At 45.9% G+C, this 18,320-nt stretch overlaps 1 protein-coding gene and 1 pseudogene across 1 annotated transcript in view; one reads left to right on the top strand and one right to left on the bottom strand.

The window, feature by feature from the left end:
- Positions 1-6,879: 6,879 nt before the first annotated feature.
- On the top strand, positions 6,880-6,997 carry LOC124556910 (annotated as a pseudogene).
- A 7,880-nt stretch (positions 6,998-14,877) lies between these two features.
- The window catches only part of LOC124555918 (calcium/calmodulin-dependent protein kinase type 1-like), a 379,803-nt gene continuing 376,360 nt past the window's right edge, over positions 14,878-18,320 (bottom strand). Inside the window, exons 2-3 of the mRNA XM_047129973.1 lie at positions 15,230-15,364; positions 14,878-14,923 (exon numbers count right to left, since the gene is read on the bottom strand). Coding sequence (XP_046985929.1) covers positions 14,878-14,923; positions 15,230-15,364 — 181 coding nt within the window. The remainder of the gene's footprint in view (positions 14,924-15,229; positions 15,365-18,320) is intronic.

Genomic DNA, 18,320 nt, shown 5'->3' with positions numbered 1-18,320 from the left:
GCTCGGGTGAGGGAAGGATGGGGAAGGAAATCGGCCGCGCCCTTTCAAAGGAACCATCCCGGCATTTGCCTGAAGCGATTTAGGGAAATCACGGAAAACCTAAATCAGGATGGCCGGAGACGGGATTGAACCATCGTCCTCCCGAATGCGAGTCCAGTGTGCTAACCACTGCGCCACCTCGCTCGGTCAGGTATTGTTGGAATATTCGCTAGTGTAGTGTTGGGCAGTTGGATGTGAACAGCACGTAGCGTTGCGCAGTTGGAGGTGAGCCGCCAGCAGTGGTGGATGTGGAGAGAGAGAGAGATGCCAGAGATTTGAGAGATTACTATGTGAGCACGATCTGTAGGTGTGTCCGCCAGAAAAAGGAAATTTATAAAGATGGATGTCATGAATTGATATATATATGATGACTTTTGAACATTATTAAGGGGTCGTGCGGTAGCGTTCTCGCTTCCCACGCCCGGGTTCCCGGGTTCGATTCCCGGCGGGGTCAGGGATTTTCTCTGCCTCGTGATGGCTGGGTGTTGTGTGCTGTCCTTAGGTTAGTTAGGTTTAAGTAGTTCTAAGTTCTACGGGACTTATGACCACAGCAGTTGAGTCCCAGAGTGCTCAGAGCCATTTGAACCATTATTAAGGTAAATACACTCCTGCAAATGGAAAAAAGAACACATTGACACAGGTGTGTCAGACCCACCATACTTGCTCCGGACACTGCGAGAGGGCTGTACAAGCAATGATCACACGCACGGCACAGCGGACACACCAGGAACCGCAGTGTTGGCCGTCGAATGGCGCTAGCTGCGCAGCATTTGTGCACCGCCGCCGTCAGTGTCAGCCAGTTTGCCGTGGCATACAGAGCTCCATCGCAGTCTTTAACACTGGTAGCATGCCGCGACAGCGTGGACGTGAACCGTATGTGCAGTTGACGGACTTTGAGCGAGGGCGTATAGTGGGCATGCGGGAGGCCGGGTGGACGTACCGCCGAATTGCTCAACACGTGGGGCGTGAGGTCTCCACAGTACATCGATGTTGTCGCCAGTGGTCGGCGGAAGGTGCACGTGCCCGTCGACCTGGGACCGGACCGCAGCGACGCACGGATGCACGCCAAGACAGTAGGATCCTACGCAGTGCCGTAGGGGACCGCACCGCCACTTCCCAGCAAATTAGGGACACTGTTGCTCCTGGGGTATCGGCGAGGACCATTCGCAACCGTCTCCATGAAGCTGGGCTACAGTCCCGCACACCGTTAGGCCGTCTTCTGCTCACGCCCCAACATCGTGCAGCCCGCCTCCAGTGGTGTCGCGACAGGCGTGAATGGAGGGACGAATGGAGACGTGTCGTCTTCAGCGATGAGAGTCGCTTCTGCCTTGGTGCCAATGATGGTCGTATGCGTGTTTGGCGCCGTGCAGGTGAGCGCTACAATCAGGACTGCATACGACCGAGGCACACAGGGCCAACACCCGGCATCATGGCGTGGGGAGCGGTCTCCTACACTGGCCGTACACCACTGGTGATCGTCGAGGGGACACTGAATAGTGTACGGTACATCCAAACCGTCATCGAACCCATCGTTCTACCATTCCTAGACCGGCAAGGGAACTTGCTGTTCCAACAGGACAATGCACGTCCGCATGTATCCCGTGCCACCCAACGTGCTCTAGAAGGTGTAAGTCAACTACCCTGGCAAGCAAGATCTACGTGTCGCTGCACAAGGAATAGTAGTCCACGTGGATAGGTTATTTCGCTCATTTACGTATGAAGTTATGTTAAAATAGGTAGTGTTCTCAGGATGCCCTCTGTTCTCATTGAACTGTCTCCATCACTGGAGTCCGCAGCTCGTTCTCGCTTCCCGAGCACGGAGTCCCGGGTTCGATTCCCGGCGGGGTTAGGGATTTTCACCTGCCTCGAGATGACTGGGTGTTTGTGTTGTCCTCATCATTTCATCATCATTCTTCGAAGTGGCGAAGTTTGGGAATTTGTACGGGCGCTGATAACCGCGCAGTTGAGCGGCCCACAAACCAAACATCATCATCATCATCATCGATCACTGGAGGAAAGTTTCAGGACGGAGGGGAGTACCTGCACCCACTGTATCAATTACTTCACTGTTAGAATAAAGTGAAATGATGGTATGGCATTATCGGCTGGGAAAGCTCGCCTGTGGTTGATCGACCGCCTAGTGCAAGTCTTTATTTGACGTCACCTCGATGACTTACGCTTCCATGAAGATTAAACCCAGTCCGCGAGCGAAAATCTCCGACCCGGCCGGCAATCTAAACGGGATCCCGTAATATAGAAGCAGCGATGGTAATCACTAGACGGATCTGGCCCGATAGCGCCCTTGGATCGGGTTCGTATCAGACGAATTTGGCGAACAACACTTCAACATTACTTCACTATAATGCTCCTCAAGTCACTGTAGCACGTTTCTGGTCTTGTGACATGGACAGATATCCTGCTGGAAGATGTCATCGTCTGGAGGAAGAAAGTGAGTTTGAAGGTACGCAGGTCGTCGACAATTCACCGTTGCCGCGCGGAGTGGCCGCGCGGTTTGAGGCGTCATGTCACGGACTGCGCGGCCCCTCCCGCCAGAGGTTTGAGTCCTCCCTCGGGCATGGATGGATGTGTGTGTGTGTGTGTGTGTGTGTGTGTGTGTGTGTGTGTGAATGTGGTGTTCTTAGCATAAGACAGTGTAAGTAGTATGTAAGACTAGGGACCGATGACCTCAGCAGTTTGGTCCCTTGGGAATTTTAACATTTTTTTCACTGTTGACGATCCGTTATGCCGTAATAATAAATAAGCAAATGAATCAGAGGCTGTGAGTGCCTGCGCCGTTACGTCAGAATCCTAAGAGGACGAAAATGGTTTCTTTAATAAGAAATGGTGCTTAGCCAAAACAAAAACTAAAATTGCGTTGACTATGTGCCTCAACTTTACTTAAAAGTCGATACATGGAAATTGAATAACTTTGTTGAGGGCTGAATAACACTTAGGCGGTTTTTTGTTCTACTGATTTTTATTTGTATGAACCAGTTTTCGGCTTATTAGGCCATCTTCAGGTAACTACTGGCTATTGTTTACAAGGAGATTCTGTTCTTACGAACCAAACTTTCTGGACTAAGATACAACGCACTTGCATACGATCTTTAGTTGTGGTATTGTCTTTGAAATTGTCAAACGGGTCTTTTGACTTTTTGTTGCCCGCATCTCGTGGTCGTGCGGTAGCGTTCTCGCTTCCCACGCCCGGGTTCCCGGGTTCGATTCCCGGCGGGGTCAGTGATTTTCTCTGCCTCGTGATGGCTGGGTGTTGTGTGCTGTCCTTAGGTTAGTTAGGTTTAAGTAGTTCTAAGTTCTAGGGGACTGATGACCATAGATGTTAAGTCCCATAGTGCTCAGAGCCATTTTTTGACTTTTTGTTCTGTAAAACTGTTCTTTAACATAATAAATCACATTTTATGGTTTGTCAGTACCATGTACAACAAATAGTATTATTTGCAATACACATTATTACTAAACCTTCTTTTTTTTTTTTTTTTTGAAGTTTGTGAACAGCTGCACTGGACACCAATTGTTAGTTGTAGAACAGGGATGTTTTCTTTGGGGGTTACATTTTGTTATTAGTAAAATTGTGCATTAATAAATACCAAATATTACATTGTTACAGTTAGGAATGTAGACACATAAGAGATAATACACTATATTGGGGTATGAATTTGTTTACTATTGGGACACTTTGCGGTCAGTAGCAAGTTTACTGTATTGTGTTAAGAGTGGTAATGTGTTCAGTTGCAATTGGTCATTTAGAACCAGCTGGGGGTTTAGGGCTAAGTGTATCTTAGTCCAGAATGTGTGGTTCATAACAACACAATCTCCTTGTAAATAGCCAGCAGTTATCTGAAGATAGCCTAATATGCCGAAAACTAGTACATACAAATAACAATCAGTAGAACAAAAAACCGCGTAAGTGTTATTCAACCCTCAACATGGAATTCTTCTATTAAGAAGCGCGACGAAAGAATCCATAAATAAGAATAACTTTGTGATACCAGATCACTTCAGAACTGCTATCGAGGCATCGTCACGCACTCTACTCACTAACCCAAATATGTTTACAAGGATGTTGCTCAGTTTATGCCAGCTGGCGTGCTGAAACAATCTGCGCTACGACTTCATCAGTAAACACTGGTGGAAGCGGGCAGTGGCCACACGTGTGGCAATGACGGTTCAGTGTCTGCCTGCGCGACGGCCAATCGCGTCTTTTAAATTACTGAAGATTTTCAGAGAAACAGGCACGACTATCTCTCCGTACTTGCGGTGATACGCGGCAGTCAACATTTTTCATCAGATACTCCATCCCTGCACCTGCATTGCGATTGTTGGAACTCCGCAAAACGGCCACCTTAGGCTGCAATAATCTTTAAGCTAGAGGATGACTAATCTGTTAGAAAGGCCGTGTTTTCCAACATCGTCTATTTCAGCATTCCCAAATTCAAATGGCTCTGAGCAATATGGGACTTAACATCTGCGGTCATCAGTCCCCTAGAACTTCGAACTACTTAAACCTAACTAACCTAAGGACAGCACACATTCCATGCCCGAGGCAGGATTCGAACCTGCGACCGTAGTGGTCGCGCGGTTCCAGACTGAAGCGCCTAGAACCGCTCGGCCACCCCGGCCGGCTCAGCATTCCCACTAACAACATACAGGGTGTTTCAAAAATGACCGGTATATTTGAAACGGCAATAAAAACTAAACGAGCAGCGATAGAAATACACCGTTTGTTGCAATATGCTTGGGACAACAGTACATTTTCAGGCAGACAAACTTCCGAAATTACAGTAGTTACAATTTTCAACAACAGATGGCGCTGCGGTCTGGGAAACTCTATAGTACGATATTTTCCACATATCCACCATGCGTAGCAATAATATGGCGTAGTCTCTGAATGAAATTACCCGAAACCTTTGACAACGTGTCTGGCGGAATGGCTTCACATGCAGATGATATGTACTGCTTCAGCTGTTCAATTGTTTCTGGATTCTGGCGGTACACCTGGTCTTTCAAGTGTCCCCACAGAAAGAAGTCACAGGGGTTCATGTCTGGCGAATAGGGAGGCCAATCCACGCCGCCTCCTGTATGTTTCGGATAGCCCAAAGCAATCACACGATCATCGAAATATTCATTCAGGAAATTAAAGACGTCGGCCGTGCGATGTGGCCGGGCACCATCTTGCATAAACCACGAGGTGTTCGCAGTGTCGTCTAAGGCAGTTTGTACCGCCACAAATTCACGAAGAATGTCCAGATAGCGTGATGCAGTAATCGTTTCGGATCAGAAAAATGGGCCAATGATTCCTTTGGAAGAAATGGCGGCCCAGACCAGTACTTTTTGAGGATGCAGGGACGATGGGACTGCAACATGGGGCTTTTCGGTTCCCCATATGCGCCAGTTCTGTTTATTGACGAAGCCGTCCAGGTAAAAATAAGCTTCGTCAATAAACCAAATGCTGCCCACATGCATATCGCCGTCATCAATCCTGTGCACTATATCGTTAGCGAATGTCTCTCGTGCAGGAATGGTAGCGGCGCTGAGGGGTTGCCGCGTTTGAATTTTGTATGGATAGAGGTGTAAACTCTGGCGCATGAGACGATACGTGGACGTTGGCGTCATTTGGACCGCAGCTGCAACACGGCGAATGGAAACCCGAGGCCGCTGTTTGATCACCTGCTGCACTAGCTGCGCGTTGCCCTCTGTGGTTGCCGTACGCGGTCGCCCTACCTTTCCAGCACGTTCATCCGTCACGTTCCCAGTCCGTTGAAATTTTTCAAACAGATCCTTTATTGTATCGCTTTTCGGTCCTTTGGTTACATGAAACCTCCGTTGAAAACTTCGTCTTGTTGCAACAACACTGTGTTCTAGGTGGTGGAATTCCAACACCAGAAAAATCCTCTGTTCTAAGGAATAAACCATGTTGTCTACAGCACACTTGCACGTTGTGAACAGCACACGCTTACAGCAGAAAGACGACGTACAGAATGGCGCACCCACAGACTGCGTTGTCTTCTATATCTTTCACATCACTTGCAGCGCCATCTGTTGTTGAAAATTGTAACTACTGTAATTTCGAAAGTTTGTCTGCCTGAAAATGTACTGTTGTCCCAAGCATATTGCAACAAACGGTGTATTTCTATCGCTGCTCGTTTAGTTTATATTGCCGTTTCAAATATACCGGTCATTTTTGAAACACCCTGTATTTCCATGGACAAGTGCGTACTCCTTAAGATGACTTTTTCCCCGTCGTTATCAAGGCCTCTTTCCTCTCACTTGTTTCATAAGACTTGCACAGAGTATGCAAATTACCGTTTCATCCATTGGGAAGTAATAATCTCTCTTGTGTTTCAGAAAGCACAGGACAGAACCTTGCCCTATTTCGTGTTGCGACACTCGATGCCATCGAGTATTTGGCAACTGTGCGGAAAAGGACTTGGGCAGAGATGGAACGTATTAGCTTTCAGTTTCGTTGGCTTCGCCAACTCTCGACCGAACTGTGGCATTGGTAACTAGCGAAGACCTCGGACAAAGCTACAGACGAGTCTGTCACCACGATCAAGATTTTTGCTTTCACATTCACTGGATTCACCAAGTCATAACCACAGAGCCACATTCCAAACTAAGCTACACCTCGTCTAGACATTGGCAAGCCAGCCTGAAACCGGTAGAGGCACAAAACATTAGCAAAAAAAAAGAGACTTGTCGCTGTTTTTTCAACTTTCCAGAATACATTGAAACTAATTCCTAGTAAAACGTATCGTAGACTACAGAACGCTGTTCTATTATGCTAGAGAGGAAAGAAATTATTAATGTGGTTGTTTCTACCTGGCCAACGGCCTTGCCGCAGTAGTAGCACCGGTCCCCATCAGATCACCGAAGTTAAGCGCTGTCGGGCTGGGCTAGTATATGAATGGGTGACCATTCGGTCTGCCGAGCGCTGTAGGCAAGCGGGGTGCACTCAGCCCTTGTGAGGCAAACTGAGGAGCTACTTGGTTGGGAGGTAGCGTCTCCGGTCTCGGAAACTGACATACGGCCGGGAGAGCGGTGTGCTGACCACATGCCCCTCCATATCCGCATCAAGAGACGCCTATGGGCTGAGGATGGTATGGCGGCCGGTCGGTGCCGCTGAGCCTCATGATCTATTCGGGGAAAATGTAGTCTACCTATCTCTGGTTCACATAGCCGATAATTTAGAGAGTTATTGTAATCGTTTCATAGCTTTCGTTACTGAAAATAACTTGACACCAGTGCCTATGAGTTTTAATTTTTGCACTACAGCACTGAAGACGATCATTATGTGATTCAAAATCGATTTTGCTGTCAATAAACCACCAAAATTATGGGAAACGCTGACCTTCCTTGTAATTTCACGTATATGGTCGTTGTGCACACAGCACTCTATGGAGCCGCCAATCAATAACCTAAGGACATCACACACATCCATGCCAGAGGCAGGATTCGAAGCTGGGACCGTAGAAACAAAGTAATTAGACACAAATAATCGTGAATGTGATGTCAAGGGAACGAACCAAATCCGTATTGGTAGGCAGTCCATAAATGATACATTAACTGCCAGTATCTCTTCGGTACTCTTTTCCGCTTCATTAATTAAATTGTAACATATGAATAGTTGCTATTGCTATTCACACAAGGCAGTTCAAGGATACACTGCGTAAAACTAACTAAAAACACTATACAGAGGCGTCTTCACATCTCTAATTAAAAATTCAGCTCTTAGGAAAACAGTACTTGAATTTCAGTAACGAAATTAATAAATTTCTTACAGGTAATATATCCAGTATCTGCTACAGCTTGAAACTATGCAAGACAGCATGGTACCCGTTGTGCCGGACCGAGACTCGAACTCGGGACCTTTGTCCGCAATATCCTTTCTTTCAGGATTGCTAGTTCTGCATGGTTCGCAGGAGAGCTTCTGTAAAGTTTGGAAGGTAGGAGACGAGGTACAGGTAGAAGCAGTAAAGCTGTGAGCACGGGGCGTGAGGCGTGCTTGGGTAGCTCAGTTGGTAGAGCACTTGCCCGCGAAAGGCAAAGGTCTCGAGTTCCAGTCTCGGTCCGGCACAGTTTTACTCTGCCAGGAAGTTTCATATCAGCGCACACTCCGCTACAGAGTGAAAATCTCATTCTAGCTACAGGTTACTTTTCAGGAACGTAAGTGTCAGAGGGTCTTTATTTACAGCAAAATTATCTTGAGTGCGATCGGGTCAAAGTTTCGACACGGGACGCTCTCTACTCACTGGCAGAGAGATGTGGAAGCGAAACATTGTCGCAACACTCCAAGAGGCGTAACTTCGTACACGTGGAAGTTTCAAATTGTGTTAAAAACTGCAGTGTTTCTAAGGATAGCAAATAATGACATTTTTTCAAAAATGGTTCAAATGACACTGAGCACTATAGGACTAAACATCTGAGGTCATCAGTCCCCTAGACTTAGAACTACTTAAACCTAACTAACCTAAGGACAACACGCACATCCATGCCCGAGGCAGGATTCGAACCTGCGACCGTAGCGGTCGCGCAGTTCCAGACTGATGCGCCTAGAACCGCTCGGGCACACAGGCCGGCAATGACATTTTTTCAATGTGTATATAAAATTAGTAGGGAGGATACATGATTAAATTTTTAGGTGTTTTGGTGGTATTCAGGGTGTGAAATTCAGTTCACTGAGCTCCAACCTCTGGCAGCACAAACGCCTCTTACCTGCCGGGCACCGTCTAACTGAGCTTGCATGACACATGCGGGTACGTCATTCCATGCTGCGCGAACTCTATGCCAGAGAGTTCATCAATCTTACTAGCTGTCAAGTGGCGGCGTACCAGTCTATCGGCATCCCATTACCAGATATTTACATTCAGAGACAGAGCGAGCTCAGGAGAACACGCTGTCTAGGTCAGTGCACGAAGCACGAACAGGCTCTGTATCGAGGTAGGTCAGGACAGAACGGGTACCATGCTGTCTTGCATTATTTTGCTGAAATATGACGCCACGAAGATCTTTAAGATGCGGCACTGCCGTAACACGTAAGGAATGTAGCGACTACTGTCTAAATTATCGGCTATGCGAACCAGAGATAGGTAGACTACATTATATTAGCTGGCCACACTGACTCTAAAAATTACAGAAATTCTTAGAACATCTGAATTCCACACAGGAAAACATCCAGTTTACGATGGAATTAGAAAAAGACGGCAAGCTTCCCTTTCTCGGGGCAACGGCCTCGCCGCAGTGGATACACCGGTTCCCGTGAGATCACCGAAATTAAGCGCTGTCGGGCGTGGCCGGCACTTGGATGGGTGACCATCCAGCCGCCATACGCTGTTGTCATTTTTTGGGGTGCATTCAACCTCGTGATGCCAAATGAGGAACTGCTCGACCGAATAGTAGCGGCTCCGGTCAAAGAAAACCATCATAACGACCGGGAGAGCGGTGTGCTGACCACATGCCCCTCCTACCCGCATCCTCACTTGAGGATGATACGGCGGTCGGATGGTCCCGATGGGCCACTTGTGGCCTGAAGACGGAGTGCCTTTTCCCTTTCTCGAAGTCTTAGTTCAGTGTAGCCCCGACGCGTCGCTTGCCCACCGTGTATACCTTAAGCGAACGCATACGGATTTACATTTCCATGCCTCCAGCTGCTACCATCCCTCGCAGAAGAACAGCACTCTCTACACTCTAGTACACTGGACATACTCCATTTCAAACGAACGAAGTCTGACGGCAGGGCTGCGGCACCTGTAATCCGTCTTCCACGAGAATGGATACAGCAGCCGATGATTCGGACGGCACTGCGACGCAAGAGCCGCAAGAACGGACGGAAACCGAAAGCAAGGAAGACTACGATAGGAAGACCGCTTTCATCCTGTTTGCCGGCAGTCTATCGTAAAAAATTGGCAGACTACAGCAAAAACCCTGCATCACGCCAGCTTTCAGCCCGTCAACGAAAATACGAGCCTCACTGGGGACAGCGAGAGACGACCTGTGTCTCAAAAAGCGGGGGTGTACCAAGTTCCGTGTGATTGTTTATTGTTGCTTTAGGGCGCAAAACAGCTCAAGTCATAAACGCCCGTGGCACAACTTAAAATGGTCGACTACCTAAAGAATTTGAAGTCGATAATTCTCAGAGCCTAATCAACTGGAGTAGATGGATAGCTGAAAAACGACCTCTTCCCCACTGAGGAGAATGCTCAAACGGTTGAAAATTAATTTCCTTTGCCATATTACTACGACGAATAAAAACTGAACCGTGATCTATAGCTTGTGCTCTATCTGCTAAATGTAAATCAGATGGCAAACGCCGGGCGCGGTGGTCTAGCGGTTCTAGGCGCTCAGTCCGGAACCGCGCGACTGCTACGGTCGCAGGTTCGAATCCTGCCTCGGGCATGGATGTGTGTCATGTCCTTAGGTTAGTTAGGTGTAAGTAGTTCTACTTCCTAGGGACTGATGACCTCAGATGTTAAGTCCCATATTGCTCAGAGCCATTTGAACCATTTGAACCAGGTTTAAGTAGTTCTAAGTTCTAAGCGACTGATGACCTCAGAATTTAAGTCGCATAGTGCTCAGAGACATTTGAACCATTTGTTTCAAGGATGGGGAAATATATCGGCCGTAACCTTCCATAGGAACCATCCCTGAATTTGCCTGAAGCGATTTAGGAAAATGACAGGAAATCTAACGCAGTCCTCCCGAATGAGAATATTGTGCTAACCACCGCGCCACCTCATTCATTAGTTAGAGGTTACGGCATTAATAATGTAACGAATCAGTACAACAACAGTGCAAACCGAGGTTTCCTTATAAATATCAAGACAATCTAAAATCATCAATTGAATGCACCTGACAATGACCAAGCTAAATTAAAGACACGTAACGCTTTCGATGTACCCTCCCACATCGACACGGAACTATTTTGTCGTTTTCAAACCCAAGGACGTATGCTGTTCGGGAATAGGGCATAAACGGCTAATACAATACACGATTCCCAAATGTGTCCTTCGTCTCGACACTAGACACTACTTCATGGCTTGTATCGTTTGAATTTGAGCTATTTCGAATGTTTTCGTTATTTTTGTGTTCCTCGACCATCCTACAAAGTTTATCCCGTCACTGCGGACACACAATGTATGCTGCAGCTGAGTGAAATTTATATTATAGTGTACTAGCGATTTGACGGCAATAATTCCCATAAGGCAATGGAGGAGGACAAGAAAGGTAATCTTGTTGACAGTACACTCCTGGCATTGAAAAACAGCTTATCTGACCCAGTTGCGAATATACTCTCGCGCTCTTCCTAAACTTAATCATTCAGCAACCAAACATAGCAACACTCAAACATTTCCTTCCTGCATATTTTAATCTTCTGAACATTCAACAATAACTGTGCCGCTTACGTAGGTGTGAATATAAGAGTGTCTGTCTAACTAGATTATCGGCGACTGCGAATTATTTGCGTTTGCTTACTTCCACCTCGTGGCGATGGAATTTTTGCAAGTAGTGCGGCGTTCCTGGACAACAGAAAAGCAACGATGTAATTTTCGTAATTAATGTGGCTTGGAAAGAATTTGAGAGCAACAGAAGATCTCTTCGATATGCGACCTCCAGACGCATTATAGAAAAATGATTTAAAATAAAATTCTAAATACGATCTCTAATTCGGAATGTGATATCCTGTGCAAAAAATAGCCACAGCCTCTTTGTGCTCAGTATGCGACGAACTCCCCCCTCCCTCTGCTATATTTTTTCGTAATCTTTTGAAAGTACAAAAAGAGTCATCTTATGTATGTAGAATGTGGTACATATGTTTTATGCATCTGATAATTTGGCCCTCTTCGAAACAAATGAGGTAGCGTGTACGACATAATTTCCTTAGAGTTAAACCGCCGTGTACACCAATCAGAAGATGACATGGAAGACAGATTTTTATGAATAATATAATGGCGAGGTAACATATTTCTCGGTTTACCACAGAGATGACGTTGACACTAATTAATTTTTACACTGTTCGACAGTGCACATAAAACACAAGTATCATCGTGTGTGTGTGTGTGTGTGTGTGTGTGTGTGTGTGTGTGTGTGTGTGTGTGTAGACGCGTGCATTCCGGACCATTGGATGAAGTGGAATACATAATTCCATTGGTAACGAGCCGTCCAAAACGAAGTTGGTGGAAGTTCTCAATTAAAACTTCGGAACTGAGATGCGTGATCGATGTACAGAACTATTCCCTCAGGTGTCATTTCCGGGAGACGTCGGAGAAGCACCAGCTATATGGAAGCGTTACAGAATAGCTTCCTGTATCGGCCACGACCTCTTAGCCAGGAATTTTTCATTGCAGTAAACACCATCGCCGGCCGCGGTGGTCTAGCGGTTCTAGGCGCGCAGTCCGGAACCGCGTGACTGCTACGGTCGCAGGTTCGAATCCTGCCTCGGGCATGGATGTGTGTGATGTCCTTAGGTTAGTTAGGTTTAATTAGTTCTAAGTTCTAGGGGACTGATGACCACAGATGTTAAGTCCCATAGTGCTCAGAGCCATTTGAAGCATTTTATCTGCGAACTATTGAACCAAGTATTATATAGGATAATGTACGCTGCAGAAGTTATTGCGACACTGGACCATCTTAACAGATTGGTAATGCGATGCTCTCCTTTATTTATTTTCGTGTGTTCCGTGAGGCCATACAAGTCCAATTTATTTGATCATTGCATTCATACAACACATATTAAAAAGCACTATGGCCTGTGTTCACTCTAACGGTGCCAACGTGTTGCCTTGTACTGGATTAGTGCTCATAAACGAACAAGAATCGTTGTTTATGTACTAGTCTGTGATCTCCGCTCAAATTTATGAACAAATGGTTCAAATGGCTCTGAGCACTATGGGACTTAACATCTATGGTCATTAGTCCCCTAGAACTTAGAACTACTTAAACCTAACTAACCTAAGGACATCACACAACACCCAGTCATCACGAGGCAGAGAAAATCCCCGACCCCGCCGGGAATCGAATCCGGGAACCCGGGCGTGGGAAGCGAGAACGCTACCGCACGACCACGAGCTGAGGACAAATTTATGAACAAACTGGTAAAATAGCCGACTGACATTCTGAAAGTCACTTATCCACGAGGAAGAGTTCACACTATATCACGAAATGAGCATCAACAATCGACTTTCTAAGAACTAAATTTTATCAAGTATGTTTCTATTATGCAGCTTCCCCTGTCGATGAACACGGCATCGTGATATATCTGTGCTTCTCACAGAGCACACAAAAGTGAGCTTCAGTATTATGATGCTTCTCTGTGTATCACTTTCCGTAACGCATGCTTCATTCCACTTTCGAAGATGATAAAGAGCCCTGAAACTGACGCTTTTTGTTTTATATATACACTACTGGCCATTAAAATTGCTACACCAAGAAGAAATGCAGATGATAAACGGGTATTCATTGGACAAATATATTATACTAGAACTGACATGTCATTACATTTTCACGCAATTTGGGTGCATAGATCCCGAGAAATCAGTACCCAGAACAACCACCTCTGGCCGTAATAACGGCCTTATACGCCTGGGCATTGAGTCAAACAGAGCTTGGATGGCGTGTACAGGTACAGCTGCCCATGCAGCTTCAACACGATACCACATTTCATCAAGAGTAGTGACTGGCGTATTGTGACGAGCCAGTTGCTCGGCCACCATTGACCAGACGTTTTCAGTTGGCGAGTGATCTGGAGAATGTGCTGGCCAGGGCAGCAGTCGAACATTTTCTGTATCCAGAAAGGCCCGTACAGGACCTGCAACATGCGACTGTGCATTATCCTGCTGAAATGTAGGGTTTCGCAGGGATCGAATGAAGGGTAGAGCCACGGGTCGTAACACATCTGAAATGTAACGTCCACTGTTCAAAGTGCCGTTAATGCGAACAAGAGGTGACCGAGACGTGTAACCAATGGCACTCCATACCATCACGCCGTATGATACGCCAGTATGGAGATGACGAATACACGCTTCCAACGTGCGTTTAGCGCGATGTCGCTAGACACGGATGCGACCATCATGATTCTGTAAAAAGAACCTGGATTCGTCCGAAAAAATTACGTTTTGCCATTCGTGCACCCAGGTTCGTCGTTCAGTACACCATCGCAGGCGCTCCTGCCTGTGATGCGGCGTCAAGGGTAACCGCAGCCATGGTCTCCGAGCTGATAGTCAATGCTGCTGCAAATGTCATCGAACTGTTCGTGCAGATGGTGGTTGTCTTGCAAACGTCCCCATCTGTTGACTCTGGGATCGAGACGTGGCTGCACGATCCGTTACAACCATGCGGATAAGATGCCTGTCATCTCGACTGCTAGTGATACGAGGCCGTTGGCATCCAGCACGATTCCCTATTCTGCTAACAGTCATTGGATCTGGACCAACGCGAATAGCAATGTCGCGATACGATAAACCGCAATCGGGATAGGCTACAATCCGACCTTTATCAAAGTCGGAATCGTGATGGTACGCATTTCTCCTCTTCACACGAGGCATCACAACAACGTTTCACCAGGCAACGCCGGTCAACTGCTGTTTTTGTATGAGAAATCGGTTGGAAACTTTGCTCATGTCAGCACGTTGTAGGTGTCGCCACCGGCGCCAACCTTGTGTGAATGCTCTGAAAAGCTAATCATTTGCGTATCACAGCATTTTCTTTCTGTCGGTTTAATTTCATGTCTGTAGCACGTCATCTTCGTGGTGTAGCAATTTTAATGGCCTGTAGTGTACTTGAATTCTTCCGCTACATTTGTTTCCAGTTTAGTCTCCCTACTACGGGCTATCTTGCTAGTGGCTTCACTTCCACGGCGTCATATCTGCAAGATCTGTAGTGATAAGACAATTTTAGAGTAGTATCCTGCATTTATTCCACGAATCCTGATTTTGCCGATGAAGGTGATATTCTCGTAATCGTAATGTATTAACATCACCTTTCGTACAACAGATCCTGAACGTCCGGTGATACATCGATGTACACGCGTTCGCTCTGTGGCTCACAATTTAATCTAAGGAACATAAGAGAATCTACCGTGAAAAGTAAGGGAATACAAAAAAAAAGTGTACACTGTAAGAAATGAAACACACACTCTGCAGTTATGGGAGAATGAAATATGCGATGCTGGTAGACTGACCTTCGCAGAACTTTTATTTCGTTCTCTAAGGAGTCTTCTTTGCCCTTGAGCGCCTTCTTGTCTATTATCTTGACGGCGAACATCTGGCCCGGTTTCTCCTTACTCTCCGCCAGGCGAACCTCGGAGAAGGCCCCTCTGCAAAACACACACAGTCAAGATTAAGTCTCATAAAATATGAAGCACTTTAATTAAGAAGTGAAGCAATAACCTCGCTAACGGCAGCATATGCGGTTATGTGAAGCTCATGTTTTTAAGAACCACTACGTTTTAGAAAGGCAGTAACACAAGGAAGAATAGAAAACTAAGGAATAAGGGAGAGAACGAAAAGGTTCTTGGAGCATCAACGGAGAATTACGGCCACTATGTTGACTTCATACAACCAAGAACAAGCCGATATATCTGTAATGGGTACTGTTTATTTACATGCCAACGATCACTGTAATTGCAAATTACACATTATGTTATGGAAAATAATGTAATGGGAAACACCTGTAGAAGAAATCAGAGTTATACGTCGTACGTAGTGTTCGCTGTAGTACTAGGAAACTGTCCTAACAAATACCCAATAATTGATAAATTTACAATGAATATTTTTAACATCTGGAGTTCTGCAGCCAAAAATATTAACCGCAGTAGCGTAACAAGCTCAGAAGTCTCGGGAAAAAACCAGCTGTTTTCTAATACCGCCCGTGTAAAAATCTTGTTTTAGCAGAAACTGGTTTTGAGGTACGCTTCAAATTACTGCAGATCAGCCAACGACGTGGCCGTGGAGGCTCCCTTCCTGTGAGCGAGGGAGGGAGGGGGAGGGAGTCTTCTGCATCACCAGAGATCACCAGTGCCGTTCTGATATCTGTGGGATTCAGTTATCTCTGTGGCAATTGCTTCTCTGACGAGGACAGCGGAGAGTGGAGCTTCCTGGCACACAAACTCTGTGCCGGAGCAGGACTCGAATCCAGAACCTTGCTATTCATGGACAAATGCTCCACTGTGAGCTGTCCAGGCCTGGTCGGTAGAGCATTTTCTCGCGAAAGGTAGTAGTTCCACGTTCTAACGATATAAATATATTGAAAAAATACGTTAATTATGGTTTGACAGTAGTCTGACAGTTTTACTGTTACGGCATTTAGTATTTACAAGGATTATACAGATGAAGGGTGGTATTATTTTATTATCTGAAATAGTCTCGAGCCGGCCGCAGTGGCCGAGCGGTTCTAGGCGCTACAGTCTGGAACCGCGCGGCCGCCACGGTCGCAGGTTCGAATCCTGTCTCGGGCATGTATGTGTGTGATGTCCTTAGGTTAGTTAAGTAGTTCTAAGTTCTAGGGGACTGATGACCTCATATGTTAAGTCCCATAGTGCTCAGAGACATTTGAACCATTTTGAAATAGTCTCGATTATCTCTGATTGTTGCGTATGTTATTTCCGATTTATACTTTTACGTGTTCTAAGAGTTCAAGGAAGTATTTGAGATAGTATTTGTGCCTAAATTCTGCATGTTCATTTAATATTTCTCGTGGGCATTTTCTCGTGAGTAGACAGACTTCCCATTCTTCAAGAATGTTCACTGCATGACCTTTTGGTATTCTGCGCAGGATTTGGAGTGTATTTTGGACTGTATCAGCGATGTGGTTTTGATTTTTCGCATGTAGAAAGAAGTTCGACTGATTATTCTCGCTTTTTCTAATGTGTTAAAACTTTTTACTGCTAGGCCAATTTAGAAGTTATTACACTGGCTACATGAGATTCATAATCATTGTGAACGTGTGTCGTAAGAGTAGAGCTGCCAAAATACTGTCAGACCATAACTGACGTATTATTTTCAATATATTAATGTCATTTGCCATTTAATCAAAACATTTAAAGTTATAAGACAGTTCACCATCGGCGCAATATAGACTTCACATTATTCTAGAGGTGATTACAATACAGTCACTTTATTATAAATGACATTCACGTTTATACACGGATTTACTACAGTTTTATTCACGGGTACTTAACAATGTTGATAAATGCCGACAGAGTCTGTCGTGAATAAAGATTAAGATATTATAACCAGCTATTCTGGTGCTTCTTTTTAATGATCATGTCATTACGTGACATATTACGCTTCTCGCCTTTGAAGGAAAAAAATGTAGGTTATTGTCTAAATTTCAGAAAATTGTGCAAATTTGAACTAACAAGTTCACCGAGAAAATTCTGGACAAGACTTCACAGCATATTTGATACAAATTTACTAATTCTGTGAAGGAATTTACCACGTGTTTTAAGGTAGAATGACGCTAAAGTTGCGCCGAAATGAAACGTCTGCTCTGCACAATTCTGACGCAATGCATAGACAGGCGAAGTCGCCTCTCTTTCGGAAATAATTTAACGCGAAAAGGAACGAAGGTTCTCGTACATTAGCACGGCTGTAAAAAAAATTTGGTTACGCGCGGCTGTGTCCAAACAGCCATTAGGCAGTGAATGGGCGCGCTCTGCCTTTGGTGTGTGATGGGTTGCCCGTTAATACACGACATTAGTGGGGAGTGCATCAGGGCGCAGTGTGGAGCAATTTGCAGGAAGCCAGGCGCGCGCAGGCTGGCTTAATTAGTTTTCTCGCGCTGAGCGGATGTGCGAAGAGCCGCGAAGCCGCTCCCAGCCGGAAGCCTCACCAGCCTGGCTTTTACGTAACTCATTTCCGCGACTCATTTCGCCAGTTCTGAGGCGAGCGCGCGTCGTCTGCCAGGTGACACGCTGCCGTCCAAGGCCCTCTCGGACTCTTCTCGCGCCACGTCCGAGTAAAACGCCTTGACTTAGCACTCTGGGTAATACATCACATTAAATACTCTACGCCTACCAATGCTACGGCCGCTGCCTCTTCCGTATATGAGGTCAGCACTCAGACGTGGGTCCGTGGACGGGAGGCGGGGGCATCGTGAGGTCAAGAGACTCCCCCTCCTCTCAAAGATCGCGTTACTGTAAGTGGTTATAAACACATCAATTTCTCACATAACTTTCGTAGAATACGGTAGCACGAAGACAGAGTCTCGAAAACGGCAAGTTATATTACAAAACTGTAATCTATGTTTAGTGCAAGATACTTACATGATGT

The sequence above is a fragment of the Schistocerca americana genome, chromosome X, assembly GCF_021461395.2.
Source record: "Schistocerca americana isolate TAMUIC-IGC-003095 chromosome X, iqSchAmer2.1, whole genome shotgun sequence".
In the NCBI taxonomy this organism is placed as follows: Eukaryota; Metazoa; Arthropoda; class Insecta; order Orthoptera; family Acrididae; genus Schistocerca; species Schistocerca americana.
Note: the sequence above shows the minus strand (reverse complement) of the source record. Positions and strands in the feature narration are given on the sequence as shown.